Source organism: Dermacentor silvarum, chromosome 4 (assembly GCF_013339745.2).
Source record: "Dermacentor silvarum isolate Dsil-2018 chromosome 4, BIME_Dsil_1.4, whole genome shotgun sequence".
Taxonomy (NCBI): domain Eukaryota; kingdom Metazoa; phylum Arthropoda; class Arachnida; order Ixodida; family Ixodidae; genus Dermacentor; species Dermacentor silvarum.
This window is the reverse complement of record NC_051157.2, coordinates 182,640,660-182,658,766: the sequence shown is the minus strand read 5'-3', so window position 1 is coordinate 182,658,766 and position 18,107 is coordinate 182,640,660. Positions and strand designations below refer to the sequence as shown.

Here is an 18,107-nt window from a genome sequence, read left to right as displayed (position 1 = left end):
TCTCGCATCGAGCTTGCCCACTCGTCCAGTTTCTTGCCTCGGCGTGGATCGCCATGCTACGAACATGAGTTAAAATTATCGTTTAGCAGGTGCCATGCTGCCGCCGTTTTATTTTAATGTTTTTCGTATCTGGGGCACAAGTGCACTTCTGCAACTTTACTACCTAGGTGCATGTGCGCACTGGTTTATCACGTTGAACGTCCCAAAGCGACTCCGGCTATGACGGACGCCGTAGTGGAGGGTTCCGGATAATTTCGACCACCTGTGGTTCTTTAACGTGCAGTGACATCGCACAGTACGTGGACCTCTAGCATTTCGCCTCGATCGAAATGTGACAGCCGGGGCCCAAACGGAGTCTTTCGGGTCAGCAACGGGCACCGTAACCGCGGCGGCATGTGAGCATTCGTATTGGTATCGCAGAGCATAATAGCAGAAAAGTTAGCGATTTCCGTGCACGCATGTAGGGAGCTTCGGCCACATTCTAAAAGCATTTACGAATTAACGGAGGCCAATTATGGATTGCAATCTCGTGCCCAACACTACAGGTTTCATTTTGTTAGAAGTGTGGTAAATTCGTGAGCATTTAAGTTAGTCCCGTTTCAGTCGACCTAGGCTTCTTGCACTAAATGACTTTTGAGAATGTACAGTTATTTGTGAATGCATATTGAAAAGCAGAAACAAGGCATATGACGCAGAAAACATGTGCATGTACACATGCGCAGCTTACCACTTCATCCTCCATTCTTGCAGCAATAAAAGTGCCATTGCGAAATGCAAAAACGCCCGTGTGCTTGTGCTGTAGGGAACGTTCAAGAACACCAGGTGGTCAAAATTAATCCGGAACCCTCCACTACGGTGAGCCTCATAATCAGAACTGGTTTTGGCACATAAAACCCCAGAAAGAAGAAAAAAGTGCCATTAAAGTTTTTCTAGTTTTCGGCAGTCCCATTACCTGCCTTGAAGACAACAGTCTGCGTTCATTGCATGTCCTCACTAATAAGATGCTCCGCTTGTTGCTCCGGGGTTGTAACTGAGGGAAGGTGTTTAGAGCCCGGCGAAAAGGAAAATCGCACGACATCATCGTCCAGCGGATCGGGCAGCTCTCTGCCTCTAAACATCAGCTTTTGGAGATACCGATGTTTTGCTTCGGTGCTAAGCGCCTTAAAGTAGTCGCTCGTCACCTCGACAATATTCACGATGTAGAATCAGCTCATCACAGATTCCACCAAGCAGTGCAAACATCGACACGCCGGCCTCATGTCGCGCATGCCTTCAAACAACATAGCCGGAAGTGCTTCTAGCTCTCCTGTCGGAAGTTCCGATGGGGCAACCAATCAGCGGAAAGCGAGGTTTGTTTGTAAACACTGAAACCATCTATACGGAAGGAACCCGGCAACGACGCTTGACGCCATGCTACCGGACGTCACCGACGAATACAATCACGACGTTGCCACCTACTTGCAGTGTGCCGAAGAAGGTCGACAGCTCGCCCGCCTGTGCATCAAGAACCAGCAATCAAGAACCAGCAACCAACAATCTTCGACGACGCTACGTCGAGTACCAGCCCGGCGACCGGGTTTGGGTCTGGACTCCTATACTCCGACGAAGACTTAGCGAGAAACTGTTACGACGCTATTTCGGACCCTATAAGATCATTCGACGTATTGGCGCACTGGACTATGAGGTCGTGCCAGACGGCATTTCGCAATCATAGCGGCGCCACGCACGACCTGATGTCATCCACGTGGTGCGTCTTAAGCCTTTCTACGCCCGCCGACGAACTTGAACGCTGACGGCAAGGACCCCTTTTATTGCGATAGCAATTATATGGACACTTCAACCGGATTTCTGCCGTCGGCGTCGTCGGCGTCGCCGCCGTCGCCATGAGGTTCCCTATAGATAATATCTTGGCCGCGTGCCGTATGCCCGAGCGGAAGCGTGCGGGGACGCGCGCTATCACGGAGAGCGAACGCACTCAATATCCCACGCGCAAGCAAGGAAGCGGGAAGCCAGCGCCGGAGGGAGCGGGGGGAGAGAAGGGGGGGCGCACTTCCACTCTGCCAACAACCGTGCTCGTCGCTCGCTCGCACCGTCTCTTATCTCCACACGGTTCTGACCTTTATGCGCCGTGCATTCGCCGCTCAGTTTCCGTTGAAGCGGCACGTACCTTCGCCGCTGCGGCGTATGAGCTTGCTGCCAGAGTTTTGACGGTCGTTGTCTGCAGTCATTCAGTGTGATCTATTCATGTTTGTTTGTGCGCGCTCACACCACGCTTGTTCATTCAATTAGTAATAGTCGGGCCACATTTTCCAACGCACGCTACACATGCAATGCTGCCCGGATCGGCAGTGCAGCGCTACAGATGTGTCCCTTCGCACGCGCTGCCCACGCGAAGCGCTTCTCATCAACACCACCGTTTCACACGCGCCTTCTCGTGGTCATCGAGTCTCTCTTCATGTCGGTCTACTTGCGCCGCAGCACACCTGCTTACTTAATCAGCTCATGTTTACTACAATTCATATTGCTACCAAAGCCGCTCACCTTACTTCGTGTCACATTGCTGTGTTGCTATCGCATTCATTGCTTCGCCCTTAGGGCCAAACTGTGACATTTTTTAGTCCAATTTACGACAGAAGTCTTCAGACACCTGCAAGAAGGTCTTCCGATGGCTACCACAGGGTTCTCGATTGACATCGAGGACCTGTTCTACTCAATCCCGCAACAAGGCAACAAATTCAAGAAACTGGAGAAGTAGAATACGGCAGGGGTGAGCACAGAGCATTTCCTTGAATTTATTTAAGTTCTACAGCCATTGAGTTTGATGGAAAATGCTATGGTGCACAAGGCTGGAATTTGTATTGGTTGTGCAGTTGCGCCAGTTCTTTGCGATATCTATCTGTCGGTGTTTCATCAACGAGTTCAGCAACTAATTTCCGGGCAACATGTCGTGCGCTTTTTCCCTTATGTCGATGACTACTTAGTCATACTCCACGTGTCCGAAAAAGATAAGCTTAATGATGCCATAGATCGCGTATTAAAAATATTTCAATCATCTTCGGGAGAGCTCACCTTCACCCACGAGTTAGCCAGGGATAACGCCCTTCAGTTTCTGGACCTCAGCCTTCATTTTGACGCCAAACACATCTGTTGGTATTACAACCCAAGGACAAAGAAGGCCCCACTGCGGTTTGAAAGTGCTCATTCCAAACCAGTTAGAGAGCAAACGTAACCCTAGCTTGTAAGTCCGCCCTGGGAAAATCCTGCGAGCACAAATTAGGCACCAGTTTCAATCAGCAAGTTAGGCGCTTCCTTTGGGCTGGTTACCCTCACAGGTGTGTGTGTGTGTGTGTGTGTGTGTGTGTGTGTGTGTGTGTGTGTGTGTGTGTGTGTGTGTGTGTGTGTGTGTGTGTGTGTGTGCGTGCGTGCGTGCGTGCGTGTGTGTGTGTGTGTGTGCGTGCGTGCGTGCGTGCGTGCGTGCGTGCGTGCGTGCGTGCGTGCGTGCGTGCGTGCGTGCGTGCAGGTGGCTGAAAAACTGAGAGGTGTAAAGCAACAGAGAGAGGATATTAAGAGAGATAAACTGCAGGTACGAAGGAAGATTATTTAGGAGTAGAAACTCCCGTCAGCGCGGGCGCTCGCGTGCGACCAGATAACGTCACAATAGTATGCGCCGACGGGGGCGCATGCAGTGGCGGCCCCTTGCGGCGCGCTTGCAAGCAGCAGCCAAAAAGAAAGAAGTTGCAGTGGCTTAGCTCGGCTATGCCAGGATATACGTAGCGTTAGCAAAGGTTCAGCTGATTACTCTTAGCTTTCCTGACCATGGCCTACGCATTCCTGCATGCGAAAGGCCACAAAAGCTCTTCTTCAGTTCTTGAAGGAGACTGGACTATATGAGCGCTTGTGACAGTGGACCTTCCTCTGCGACTGACTGTGTTAATAACTGACTCCTTATGTGTTTTTTTTCGTATTCTCGCTCCTTATCTATTCTTCCCCTTTCCCTCTCCCCAAGCGTAGGGTAGCCAACCGGGCACGTCCTTGGTTAACCTCCCTACCTTTCCCTTCTCGTTTCTCTCTCTCTCTCTCTCTCTTAGCTTTCCTGGTTGTCTAGATTGTCAAGGATTGGTAACGCTAAAGAGTGGAATCTTCTGCTTAACGAGAAAGTTCTTGCACGTTGTACAAACCCGCGCCACGGTTTCAGCCCACTGAGGCGCCGCCGCTAAACTCAACGTTTCACGCATGGCACTACTCAGCGGCGTCAAGTCTTTCATGTGCCATAGTCTTTCGCACACGTCGCACACATATCCAAACGGATTGTTTACGAAGTCCGTCTGGAAGGTCCGAGTCGCACTGGCGCTTTCGCTGAGTTTCACAGTATATTCAGTCGATCGGCGAGCCTTGACGTCATCGACGGCGTTTTGTTGTTGCTGCAGGGGCGGTCGGGCACGTCGCTCAGCCTCCTGGCGACGCCGCTTTGCTAGACGTTCGTCCCTTTGCTCCAGTGTCTCCGCAGCACGTTTAGCCTTCTTCTGTTCATTCCTCCTACGCTCAACCGCTAATTGCCAGGCAACTACTTCGGGATCCGATGAGTCAAGCTTCTCCGTTCTTCTGCGCTGTTGAGCAGCATTTGCGCTCTCCTTCTCCATGGCTATACCACACTGGCAAACGCCAGTCAGAAGCGCAGCGGCTCCAGCGGAGTGTCAGACGGCGACTGCACAGCGAGCGCGCGCCGGCGCCAGTGCATCTACCACGGCTACGACGTCACTCCTCTGGAATGCGCAGACCGGCGGCGGTGAGTCGCGCGCGGCGGCGGCGGAGTGCGCGAGAGGTGCCTAGGGTGCCTCGATGCCCAGCGCCGCAGTCATCGAGGCACCCTAGAGGTGCCGGCTCCGGTGGTTCCGGTGCGCAAGCCGTGTGACATCACTGATCCTTGCGCATGCGCAGCACGGCTCTTGATGTGCCGCGCGAAACGGGCTTGGCTAGGCCAGTGTAGCTAACGCTACAAAAAGAAAAAAGCAGAAGCCCGGCGGGCTGCTCGGGCGCGTTCTCTTCGGCGGCGCCCGTGTCTCCCGCTCAAAGCAGACGCCAAGCAGACACACGGGCGTTCGGCGTTCGCCTCAGCGTACACGCCGTAACGTTGTTTTTGTGGGCCTTTAAGTCAAACAGCAACTGTTCTTGTCGGTGTCTGTTTGAGGGCCATAATACTAATAGCGCTGATACGTGCAGTGTACCCTTGTTCAGAATTTGCTAGCCTAAGATGGGACGCAGGTGGGACGCGTGAGTGTCCTCAGTAGAGCTTGTGAGGCACGCGGCCGAACTGGAGCAACACACGTGACCGGTAGCCTTGGCAACCAAGACGGCGATAATTTCTTTCTCGGCCGCCAAGTGCCGCCAGCTTGATCGTGGCTCCGCGGGCTAGTGACATTTTCTGGTCGCCACAACTGGCGGAGTTTCCACTCCTAAAGGTTTCTTGCTCCGTGACTGCAGGTCATGCCCTACATACATCCAGTTTCGCACAACATAAAAAGTGGCAAGCCGATACGGGGTCAAGGTCGTATTTTCGGCTCCATGTAGGCTTAGTAGAGTGTGCCCATGGTGACAGGTAAAAAAAAAAAGATTAGGCCCCAGTGCTCAACCAACGCCTCCTTAGTAGGCGTTGGCTCAACCATGCACGAAACGAACTACACAAAGTCGGTTTGTGAGGTAGTGTATTTGATTTCCTTGACATGTGACAGCATTTATATTGGACAAACGGGCAGGTGTTTTAATGAAAGGGCGCGGGAACACCATGCAGGAGGCACTTGCAAAGAACAATGCAGGAGGCACTTTTGCCCAACACTGTAACAGATGCAGAGGAAAAGATGAGGGCGGAAAAAACAACCCTTGCAAACCAATTCTTCAAAACACAACGTTCTTGTTCGAATCGAGGGACCAGGCCGAAAGAGAGATTGTTGAAGCTTTTTACATAATAAAATGCCGCAGTTTCACCCGAAAAGCGAAGCATCAATTGCGATAGCAAATTAGTAGAGAGCTATTCGGAGTAGGGATAGTAGTTTTATCGGCTGCATAAACTTGGACACATTCGCTTACTAACTAAATTAACAAGCGCGGTGTCAGCGCGCACAAGCAAACATGAATAGATCACACTGAAGGACCGCAGACAACGACTGCCAAAACGCTGGCAGCAAGCACTACCGCCGTAGCGGGCGAAGGTTCGTGCGGTCTATCGCTTCAACGGAAACTGAGCGGCGAATGCACAGCGCATACAAAGGTCAGAGCCGTGTGGCGATAAGAGACGCTGCGGGCGACCGCCACAGCCGGGCAAAGTACGAGCGCGGTTGTTGGCAGAGTAGAAGCTCCGCCACCCCCTCCCTCCCGCGCTGCCTTCCCGCTTTCTTGCTTTCGCGTGGGAGATTGAGTGGCAAGTTCCCCTTACGCCCGGTTGCAAGATACGCCTTTAGTGCCGGAGCACAGCGTCGCCCCGCCTCCCTCCCTCCCATACCCCCACGGCCTTTCGCGCGATGGTCGCGTTTGCTTTCCGCCGTGCGTTCGCTCTCCGTGATAGCGCGCGTCCCCCGCGCGCTTTCGCTCGCGCATACGGCGCGCGGCGAAGATTTTAACGCCCTTCGACTTTATACGGAACCTCACGGCAACGGCAGAAATCCGGTTGAAGTGTCCATATAATTGCTATCGCAATAAAAACTGGCAACAAGTGTATCAGCACGCCATCTGTCTCGTTTCCAGAAGTCACTTTTCTGGAATGTGTCTTGTAAAAATTCTTCTTGGCGTTCAACTGTTTGCTAATTGTTTGTTGGTTGGTTTTATGCTCAAACTGCGGCCGAGACCAAAAACCGCGGGGGAAAAAGGAGAAAAAGAGAAAGAAAATGCTGAAACGCCTCATTGTCAGTTTTTCACAAGGTTTTACTCTTTCCATAGCCACGTTTACAGCTTCGTCGCCTTCATCTTTACTTGTGGTGTTTTTAAATGCGAAGCATTTCTTGGCGAACATTTGCTACTTTGACCGTATCTATCTATATAGCCGCCTACGACTTTGTACTCTCATGGTCGTTTCGTTAACTTGGTAGAGAGAGAGAGAGAAAATGATTTAATGAAAGGCAGGGAGGTTAACCAGGACTGAGCCCGGTTGGCTACCCTACACTGGGGGAAGGAAAAAGGGGAGAGAGAGATTAAGAGAAGAATAGAAAGTCCACTGTTGATATCGCCGACGTAGCAACAGATCTGTTCTATCACTGATTATCAATCAGTCCGGGTCATAGACGGTCACTCAGTCCTGTAGTTTTTAAAAATCGCAGCAGCGCTTTTGTGGCCTTTTGCAGCTATGATATTCGAGGCCATGGTCCCAAGATCTTGCTCAAAGTGAACGGTCTTCTATCTAGCCTATTGAGAACGTTGCAGAGGTCATGTCTTTCGTTTTGAAAAGATGGACAGTAGCATAGTAGGTGTTCTATAGTCTCATCGACACCGCAGGCATTACACTCGGCGCTATCAGCCATTCCAATCAAACACGTGTAAGCATTGGTGAATGCAACACCCAAGCGTAAGCGGCACAGCATTGTTTCCTCATTTCGAGGAAGTCCAGGCAACAGCCGCAGCTGCATAGATGGGTCGAGAGAATGCAACCAATGTTGGGCGAATTCAGTTGTATGCCACATCTCTAATGTCATAGTTTGCGCCAGCTTGCTTAGGTGTTGGGCTGCGTCAGTCCTCGATAAAGGTACAGAAACAATATTTGCTCCTTCGTGTGCTTTCCTAGCAGCTTCGTCGGCGATGTCGTTGCCGGTGATACCGCAATGACTCGGCAGCCACTGAAACACGACGTCGTGTCCATTTGCGATCGTATGGTGGTGCATTTCTCGTATCTCCGAGACGAGTTGTTCGCAGGACCCGCGACGGAGAGCTGACAAAAGACATTGTAGGGCCGCCTTTGAATCACATAATATTACCCACCGATTAGCCGGTTGGTTGTTAATATAATCAATGGCACCTCGGAGGGCAACAAGTTCCGAAGCGGTCGATGATGTCACGTGAGACGTCTTGTATGTGATGCTCATTGATCGTGATGGTATAACCACTGCGCCGGTGGAGCTGGTCTGAGTGGAAGAGCCATCCGTATATATGTGGATTCGGTCAGAGTAGAGAGAGTGCAAGCAATCGAGAGCTGCTTGCTTCAAGGCCAAAGTGGGCAGGTCCGTCTTTTTTCTTATTCCTGGAACGTAAAGGCGCACTTCTTAACTTGGTATGTACCAAAATTGACATACTATGACAAGAGTATATGACGAACATAAATGATATGTCATGACATGAATATCATGACATGTGTGTCATGTAGGTCATGACAATGACTCAGCGAAAAAAAGATTACCACTCAAAAACCAATGGAATGGGTTCGGACGTGGGCACTAAGTGAAGGGAACACTAAAGGACGATGGTAGAAGTCATAGTCATGAGCATGACTCAGCAAAATGACAATGACTTAGCGAAAAAAGATTAACACTCAAAAACCACTGGAATCGGTTCGGACGTGGGCACTAAGTGAAGAAAACACACAAGGATGGTGGTATAAGTCATAGTCATGACAATGACTCAGCAAAAATGACAATGATTCATCGAAAAAATATTAACACAAAAACCAGTGTAAGGGGTTCGGATGTAGTACTAAGTGAAGGAAAATGCTAAAGATTGATGGTGGAAGTCATAGTCATGAGCATGACTAAGGCTTTCGCTTTAGATCTCTCAGGCCTAACTAAAGGGACCCCTCAGGACTCATGACATGAATCTCATGGCATGCGTGTCGTGCAGGTCATGAAACAGCCGCCTAATTCTTGGTGTTCTCATGGGCCGGTATTTTGTAGCGATGCCTTTCCGGTGCTAATGCCTTTTCGCGCTTATCGCGCTTTGTCAGTGGTCAGGGCGACGGTTCGCTAGCGTTATCACCGGGATCAGCCGGCCGTGAGCGGCGGATGATAAGACTAGTATAGAATAAGTCATAATGCATCGCTACAAAATACCGGCCATGGTCGTTTCGTCAACTTGGTAGCCTCCCTGCACACTGCTTCACATAGCATCGATTCCCACAGGACGTGGAATCTGCGGGCTTTTTTCATTAAGCCATATCTTTAGCCTTCATGCCTTTTTATGACATCATCGCCTCTACATTTGTTGTTTGGCGTATTAGTTGATGATTGGTGTATTCTTTTTTTTTTGATCAAACGTATTTATGGCCTCATCCTACGCCTTTACTCTGGTTATTTCTCAAGTGACATCTGCCCTCTTCATTTCGTTCACGCGCTCGCGGTTTTCTCTCCCTCTTTTGATGATATAGACTCACAGTTATTTTGGTGATCGGCTGTCGCAATCTTGTTTTACATTGTTACCCAATGGATATATTTTTTTGTATTTTTATGTTTATCGGTTCATGTGAGAGTGACAATGCGGACACGTGTTCAGGATCCTGAATGAAATATATGTTCCTTGCTTTCCAGAAATAAACAGTTGGCAGTCTGCGCTCGTGGTGTCATGTGTGTTTCTTTCGTGTGTCCTCGTTTTTTTCGCGCAGTTTTAAAAACGTCTAAAAGCTATGAACCAACTAGCCCGCCAGAACGCCCTACTCAACTTGGGGATTTTGTTGCTTTGTTGTTTTCTTTTTTTTTTTCTTTATTACGCGTGGTCTTGTTTTCGCTTTCGTGTTTGTTTGTAGCATCGGGACGATGTTTCTTTAGGGGAGGTAAGACGTGTACTTGTTTATCTTTCACCGGTGGCCGCTTTTCACCGGCTAACAAATGTTAAACGTTATCGCTAGGCGCAGGACGCGCCTGCATGTATCGGAAGTTTCTCGAACGTTATCGATGCTTCTATCCGTTGTCTGTTGTCACCGGCGCTTGTGTAATCTGATTGTATGAGCGACGCAAATCGTTTAGAACGTTCTGGAAGACACGCGGGCACCAGGGATTACTCTGGAACCTTCGATGACTCGTGTATGAAAGCCGACGCGCTTCGCCGCTGATCAGATTTCGACGATCACCGACTGCGTTCACCGCTATTGACTTGAATTGACAGACAGACAGACAGACAGACAGACAGACAAAGAACTTTATTAAGGTCCTGAGGAGCCAGAATTATGGGGTTTTACGTGCCAAAACCACGATCTGATTATGAGGCACGCCGTAGTGGGGAACTCCGGAAATTTGGACCACCTAGGGTTCTTTAACGTGCACCTAAATCTAAGTGCACGGGTGTTTTCACAATTCGCCCCCATCGAAATGCGGCCGCCGTGGCCGGGATTTGATCCTGCAACCTCGTGCTCAGCAGCCCAAGACCATAGCCACTGAGCAACCACGGCGGGTGTGTTCGCCACTATCGTTGTGCTTCGAGTGCAACTTGCTTTTGTGGGCACAGGTTTGCCCAATAAAGTCCGTTTCGTCAATCCCAGTTTTGCGACTGTTGCCTTCACCGTCACTACTACGTGACGATATACGAAATAATAAAGTAACCGGATACATTCTACGAATATACAAATATTTTTCTTTCGGAAAGAAAAGAAGTACTGGCAAACACGTCCATATTTCTTGAGGAAACAACCAGCTTCTCACTTCCCAATAGGACGTTTTAGATGGTATACGTCGAAGGCGTCTTAAGAAAAAATGGCCCCGTTTAACCGCGTTCACCAGCCGTACTCTTCAAGAAAAGAACATAATTAACGAGAAGCTTTGTGAATGCAGTACACGGGAGCTTTCCGATGCGCATCTTATTAAAGAAGCACAGCCCGTTTTTGCAGCAAGCAGGTGGCCGGAATTCACTTTGAATGCAAGTAGCAGGTATGAGCCATAGAGCGCGATCACGTGTGTTCACGCGTCACCCATTTGTTAAGGCGAAAGCCCTAAATATCTCGTATACCCGCGATGGCCTTGGAAGAAACGCGTCGTCCGGTCCAGTGGTACAAAAATTGTCATCATCAGCAAGGGCTTATACCCCCCTAAGCAAGCAAAAATGAAAAGGCTCATACCTCTCGTAATGCAAAGGCTATAAGCACTCAGCAAAGTGAACAGCATACGTTTCAACCCTCTGCTGAGAGGATGCCACTTAAAGTCGAAGAGACACGTCGTTGGCGCGAGTCTGACCCCGCCATACGAGCGCGCGAAGCCGCAGCTGAGCGTCGAAAAACGAGGCGAAGAAGCCGAACTGCGAAAGCAGCAACGCGACGATGCGAGACGGCGCATTACCAGTTGTGCAGCAGGCTTTCGCCTTCACCTGTTACAGGAACGTAACATGCCGCCGAACTTTATTTGGCACGGCACAGCGCTACGTGCAGTACACGACCTACGAGCTGAGGCGGAGTGGTGGCTCAGCGGCCACGGCGTTCTGCGGCCGAGGTCAGTGGTTCGACTCCCCGCCGCGATGGCCCCATGCAGATTGGGGCGGAATGCGAAAACGATCGTGCGTTTAGATGCTAAATAAAGTACAACTATTGAAGACGCCTTTCTGATAGCGTACTGCTTAACGTACACAAATGGGCTTGTATTCCTAGAACAAAAACACTGCGCGAACAACACAAAGAAAACTTGCAAGTAAAACCAGTAATGTAAGACAACGTCCGGTTTTAGAAACAGCCAATGGCCGGAAATAATCCGGAGCAGATCACAGCTACGTGCCGCATAGACCATGGTGCAGCTTCTGGACGTTATAAAGTGGCAACAAAGGAAAACATTAGGTCACGCTAGTGTGATAGATTATTCGTCTAGAAGTCTATCATAGTCTTCTGTGTGCCGATATGCAATTGTGCAGAACGTTACTGCTTTGTGTCCCACTGTTCATCCTCAATCTGAGCCGCCCGCGCCAGAACGTAATCTATACCTCGTCTCCGTAACCTTCCTCTATGCTGCTCTGCGTGAATCAAGCGGTGCTTACGTCATATCAGAGGTACCGTAGTCCACAACTGGCGGCGCCACTCCGATTTTCCATTTTAGTCATTTTCTTACTTACCAAAGCCTATGTTCTCGCCACGAATTACGAACTCCTTATCATATACCTAATCTCTCAATATACGATACGACTAATTATTTTTGTTCATTGTCCCTTTACACTCTACATTGTTTTGTTGTTTTTTAATTGAGAGTAAGCCTCATCGCGTCATTATAGGGTGTCTAGAAGTTATTGGGCGGCAATGCACATTTCGGTAAATGTTTTGCAGGAGTACGAGGGGGTGTCGGTTAACCTTGTATTGTAAGGTCACGTCGTATGCTTTAAATGCATATAACTGCTCTTAGCAGCAACTGATATAATGAGATGTGTGAACTCTGCTGATTGCCTAACTACGACGTGCTCAAGCAGTAAATTTTTGAGAATACGTGAGATGTTAAGCGTACACTTAACGGTACATGTTGTGACAGGCGAACTTTAAGGCCCGACGTCAGTTCTTAAAGAAAATTATTTGTATCGCTCACATTACTACAGTCGTCAATGTCTTTCCTGTGCCCCTGTATAAGTATACATACTCACTGCAACTTAGCAGTTTTTTGTAAGTTATTGCGATTTTACCTTGCAAGAACCTGTATTACAATTCGGACAATAAATTATAAAGAAAGCAATGAGATAGCCTTCATCCATCCAAATATCCGAGAACATAAGATTCATTTGGAGGAATGCACGCCTTAGGAGGAAGCTTTAGATCTAAGTAGGGGCTAACTTCAATTTCTTTATTCAAACACACGTAAAACGCAGAAACGTTTTCATGATACAATCAATGGACCGATTTGAATTAAATTTGTTAGACTGAACAGAGAAAATTAAATTCTAAATCCAGGTGGTTTTTAGAAAAATTGCCTCAAATTGGTGAATAAAAAAATAGCGCAAAGTTTAAAATTCGCGAACTCCGCACCAAAAACAAATATCGAAGTTATGTAAAACTGCAACCGTAAGAGCATCTAAAGCGCCCAAGTCTGATTCAATAATTTCCACTTACGTGAACTTGTTACAATGTATTCAAGGGTTTTGCAAAAGTCCCACGCAAAAATTAGTCGTACACCAATACACCAATTTTGTTTTGTCAGCTTGAAATTTATATTAGGTGTATTTTATAGAGTTGGGAGATTGTTTTTCACTGATGCATTACACAGCATTAAACTTAATACATTCGTTCTTTTCAACATTTTGCAATTTTCAAAAAATCTGCTTCCTGCGCTCACTAGATTTTAACTTTTGCTTTTAAATGAAACACACATCCGCAAAGTAAAATGATTTCTCCGTAGTCATGTATTTGGCCCCGGAGAAAAAGTTAGCGCCTAATAGGTTTTACGTTGCTGTTTCCAGAGAGTCCTTTCTTTGTGTCTGTTTCGTGCAGTAGGCGACTTGCCGGTAAAGTGGCGTGTCCCGTCTCTGGACGTGATGCACAAGGAGTTTCCTCACGTGACCGAGGGTGGCCGCTTCGCTCCCAAGGAGTGCACCTCAAGGCATCGCGTAGCCATCCTTGTTCCTTATCGTGACCGTGCGGTGCATCTCAAGTTCTTCCTCTTCCACATGCACCGGCTCCTGTCCCGGCAGCAGATCGATTACGGCATCTTCATCATCGAGCAAGTGAGTTGACGTCTGGAAGAACGTCGGAAAGCAATGACAATGTCTTGCGGTATATCTGCAAGAGACCTGCTCTGTAGTACATAATCTTACCACCAAATAGCTCTTCCAAGGGGCCGGCCAGCTTTTCGCTCGTAAGACAGATGTGCAATTGGTATACCGTGTGCATAACGCGTTGGCTGCCGCGCACTCTTTAAGAACAGATTTATCTCAAGCACCTTTTAACAGCGGAGCTGTTTAATGTCGAGGTTGATCCTTACGGAGCGATGGTGTTCGCAGTTTTGAGCGAAGTGGAGGGAGTGTGAAATTAGGAGAAGAGGGGCTGAGAGAGAAAGAGAGACAGACAGACAGCGAGATATATAAAGAAATAAATAAAACAAAATAAACTTTCTTGGCGAGGCGGGATTGGAACCCGGGTATGAGCGAGAGAAAGAAAAATGAGAGCGAGAGAAACAGAGAGAGGGAGAGGCGGGATTTCAACCCGGGTACTCATGGCCCGAAGGCGAGCGTCATACCCTCTACGCTATGCACCCACGCTTGCAGAGCTCCGCTGTTTCATCAGATTACGTAAACGTGGAACTGGCTTATTTTTCTTTTACTCGATGGGTGCCTTGATATGCCTGGAGCGCAGTTCCTTGTGGCACAATGAAAAGTTTATGGCTCAGTGTAGCTTTCACAAAATTATTTGCTTTCCGCATCGGAAGGGACGATAGTGCTGCTTGTGACCACTGCGACAGCCAGGACTCTCTATCGAGCATGTTCTTTGCCGCTATCCCTGCTACCGCGCACACAGGCAGTCACTCGCGACCGCGTTGGCCCGTCTTGACGACCGGCCGCTTTCAGATCAGGCAATCCTGGAATGTTCAAAAACGAGTTGCGCTTATTTAGAAATCCTATTGATGTAACACAATTGCTTTAGTTCAGTAGATGCATTAAACAAATTGAAACCTTTGCGCAATATCTCGCAGCAAAAGGTTTGTTAGTAAGGGTGATAATGTTCTTTTTGTGAGGAAAAGTTTTTTCCAGAAATCGCCGTTTAAGTATTAGGTTGTGAAACATCAAGCCTAAAAGGCACCAGGGGCATTATTCTCAGCATTATTGACCAGGCTTTTCATTGCAAAAATTTTCCTGGCAATTACTCTAGGTTTTTTTTTTCTTTGGTTTTTTTTTTAATAATTGAGTGAGGGGGGGGGGGGGCAGCAGCGATCTTCGTGATACTTGCCCTCGTGAGCACGGGCTGACTGCGGCGTCGTTGCAGGGTAGCATACCGGTTTCCACAGAAAATGCACTTTTCATCGGGTTATAGATGAGAAACGAAGCATCCTGGCGTGTAGAGTGTAGCATGTGAAAAAAGCTAGGTAAGTATTTGTTTTTTTTAATTTGAAAATTTGAACTACGACGAACAAATTGCTAAGGTACACAATCTAGCGCGCTAAATGTTTCCAACGGTCAGCAATTCCGTTTTCTGTGAATGATTCAAACTGTGGAGTTATGAAGCCTCATTCTGAATTGTAAAAGGAAAATACAAGTTCTTTGCAATTTTCAAGTTCTGTTGAAGAAGTTGTGTAAGATGGCCATGAAGCCCAGCGGATTGTTTTATAGGCGGGAGATAATTTTGTTGCCGCTTCTGATGCACGTCTAGCACTCGTTATGACATGGCCTTTGGCGAATATATTTGTCGTGAAATTAGATATATTTTGATGGAATGATTGAAAAAAACGCTTTTCTGAAGAATTCAACTTACCATCGCTCCTTAATAGAGGCCTAAGCAGGGGCGATGTACATAGTTATTCCACTTCATTTATGCCACTAGTCCTCCACGATTGGTCAAAATTTTTTCGGGCCGCTCCTCTTCGCCTGTCTGCCACGCGGCGTCACAAAAATCGTGAACACCATCCTACCCCCCCCCCTCCCCTTATATGACACGTATGCACTCATTGTGAATGATTATACAAAACAACATAAAAAAAATTCTTCACGAACCTACGCATCTTTCGCCATGAGCTCTACGCTACTGGTCAATTTTTTTTTTTTTTTTTTTTTTTGGGGGGGGGGGGGGGCTGCTCCCACTTCGCTTCTCTGTTACGTGAGATCACAAAACCGCGCGAACTCACCAGGTCAAAGTGACGTGTACGAGCTAAAGTTGAAATTAATATGCCGAACAAATTTGAATTATTTTAGGAATAGCCGGAGACTGCCCCGTTCCGAAAGGATTAAAAGATGGCTTCCCAGCTATCGCACTGGCACTGGCTGCTCGGGGCTCCCGGCGAGAAAGAATTTTTCTGCGTATAATTATAAGAAAAATTAATACGTTGTCGAGCCCTTTCGACACGTATAGGACATCGCTTTGCCAACTCTTCTTCTCTGAGGATCCGTGTGAGCGGCATTTTTAACCTCCCGTTGCAGCCTTCCACAATTTCCGACCAGCCTTCTCAAGCTAGGCAAGGGCAAGTGGGCTAACTATAGACGCCAGCCACCGCCCTCCTCAGCCAGTTATCTACTTTCACTGCGCTAGCTCGGACCCAGCAAAGCTCTCTCCACTGGTGCGCGCTCCTCACCTCTGATTATCCAATTACAATTAAATCAGAAAAACCTGTCAAGGTATATTCAATGCTGCTCGCTTCCAAAGCAAACAAAAGTGACCTCCTATAATCGCGGAGAGCATTTGATTCGGCTGTTCGAACAACACACTGAGTGTCACCGGCCGATGCTTGCATCGGCGGGTGCGTAAATTAGGCGTTAAGAATTTCGAATAAAGTGAAAAATAAAATAGTTTTACGTTATACGGCCCCAATCTAAAGGCTTAAGATCAACCGAAAATCTATGGAATGCGCAAATAGGCGTTTTATAGGAATTGACAGTGTGAGGGCTGTGACCGTTGCCGGTTTAGAGCTAGACCTGAAAAGCTTTCAATAAACTGACAGTTACAACGACATACTCAATATTCGCAGGCAGATAAGTCACCGTTTAATCGTGCCAAGCTTTTCAACGTTGGCTTCGTCGAGTCGACAGCGCTCTACGATTACCAGTGCTTCGTGTTCCACGACGTCGACCTGCTGCCCATTGACGACCGCAATTTGTACACGTGCCCGACGCAACCAAGACACATGTGTGTTACTATAGACGGCGAGTCGGGGTGAGTATGTTCACGTTCTTAATGCACATTCTTGTCTTACAATACACGATATCTCTACAAGCCAGCTTCTAAAGCGTAGTACTAGCAAACGTTAGGCTTAATTAACAGTTACAAAGTCTCCCCAAAACATGATCATTTGTGCATGCGGGGCAATATGTAAGCTTAGGAGCAGGATTATCCCTACAACTGTGGAAACGCGAAGGCAGCTCTGAACGAAAGGTTATGTCACATCTATGTATTGATATCTAGGCATCGCTCAACTGCTCAAAATAAACAGCAGCTCGAATAGAAATTCCGAATAGTAATCGAAAGAACTTGGTTACATTGCTCGAGAACTTGATAAAATTTTCTAATATGACTATAATTACTGCGGAGATGGATGAAGCAGTGTAGGATTCTTTCTCTATAGGCTTCGCGGCGCCACCTTGTCACCAACGTATTTTCAGTGGTTTTATAGCGAAGCTGTCAATGCGACTAGTAGCTCTCGAAAGCGTTATACACGTGCTTTGACGTGTTTGTGTAGAACTCTTTAAGTTGCACCGAGTATAATATTGAAGGGAATGATGCTGGGAGTCAAGCTCGAGCAGTGCCCATTTAAATGTGTGGGTTAAACAATGCCTTCGGAAAAATTACAGAATACTTTATTTTCTTCTCTTTAGAGGCGTTCCTCGAAGCGCGTATACGCGTATAAAGTTTGCCCGCTGTCATCGCAAAAATAAATGTCGCAGCAAGTTTCAATTTGCAGAGAATGGTGGCTTGTTATGGGGTTGTGTGGCCATAGTTAAAGGGACACTAAAGTGAAATAAAAAGTCGAGCTAAAGTCATAGAGCAATGCTCTAGAACGTCTAAGGCGTCAATATAATCGCGAACAGAGCTTTAGTAATTGAGAAATTGAGGTAAATGCAGGACACGATAAGAGACTCCCCACGGACATTCAGGTTACATGCGGAGCAATATGTAAGCTTAGGAGCAGGATTAGCCCCCCGATGACGAAGGCACTCCTAAAAAATTATGTCAATAGTACTGAACCACTCGTATTAAAAAGATTGTTTCGTTGGATTATATGACAGAAGAAAATGCTACTTGTCTACTTCTACTAGATTTTTAGAAAAAAAAACCTTTTTGACGTTACACTTGATAACGACGCGGGTGGTCAAAAGGTTTCGTTTTCGCTCGACTCAGCGCCGCGCTCGCTTTCGAGTTTCAGAAGTTACGTTATCGCGTAGTACTGCGCTCATGGGGGAAAATCTTTTCCTTACTCCATGACTGCGCTGGTATTGCTGGCTCGCTAAACTCGCACTTGAATTTGCTAGAAGCTTGAGAGTCGTGACGGCACGTCCAGACGGTGACCAGCTTCGTCGCCCGACGTCGCATTGCAGGAGTCCTCGCT

General features: G+C 47.7%; 1 protein-coding gene across 1 annotated transcript in view; it reads left to right on the top strand.

The window, feature by feature from the left end:
- Window positions 1-18,107, top strand: part of LOC119449094 (beta-1,4-N-acetylgalactosaminyltransferase bre-4) — a 97,768-nt gene that overhangs the window by 40,536 nt on the left and 39,125 nt on the right. Inside the window, exons 3-4 of the mRNA XM_037712284.2 lie at window positions 13,352-13,584; window positions 16,533-16,717. Coding sequence (XP_037568212.2) covers window positions 13,352-13,584; window positions 16,533-16,717 — 418 coding nt within the window. The remainder of the gene's footprint in view (window positions 1-13,351; window positions 13,585-16,532; window positions 16,718-18,107) is intronic.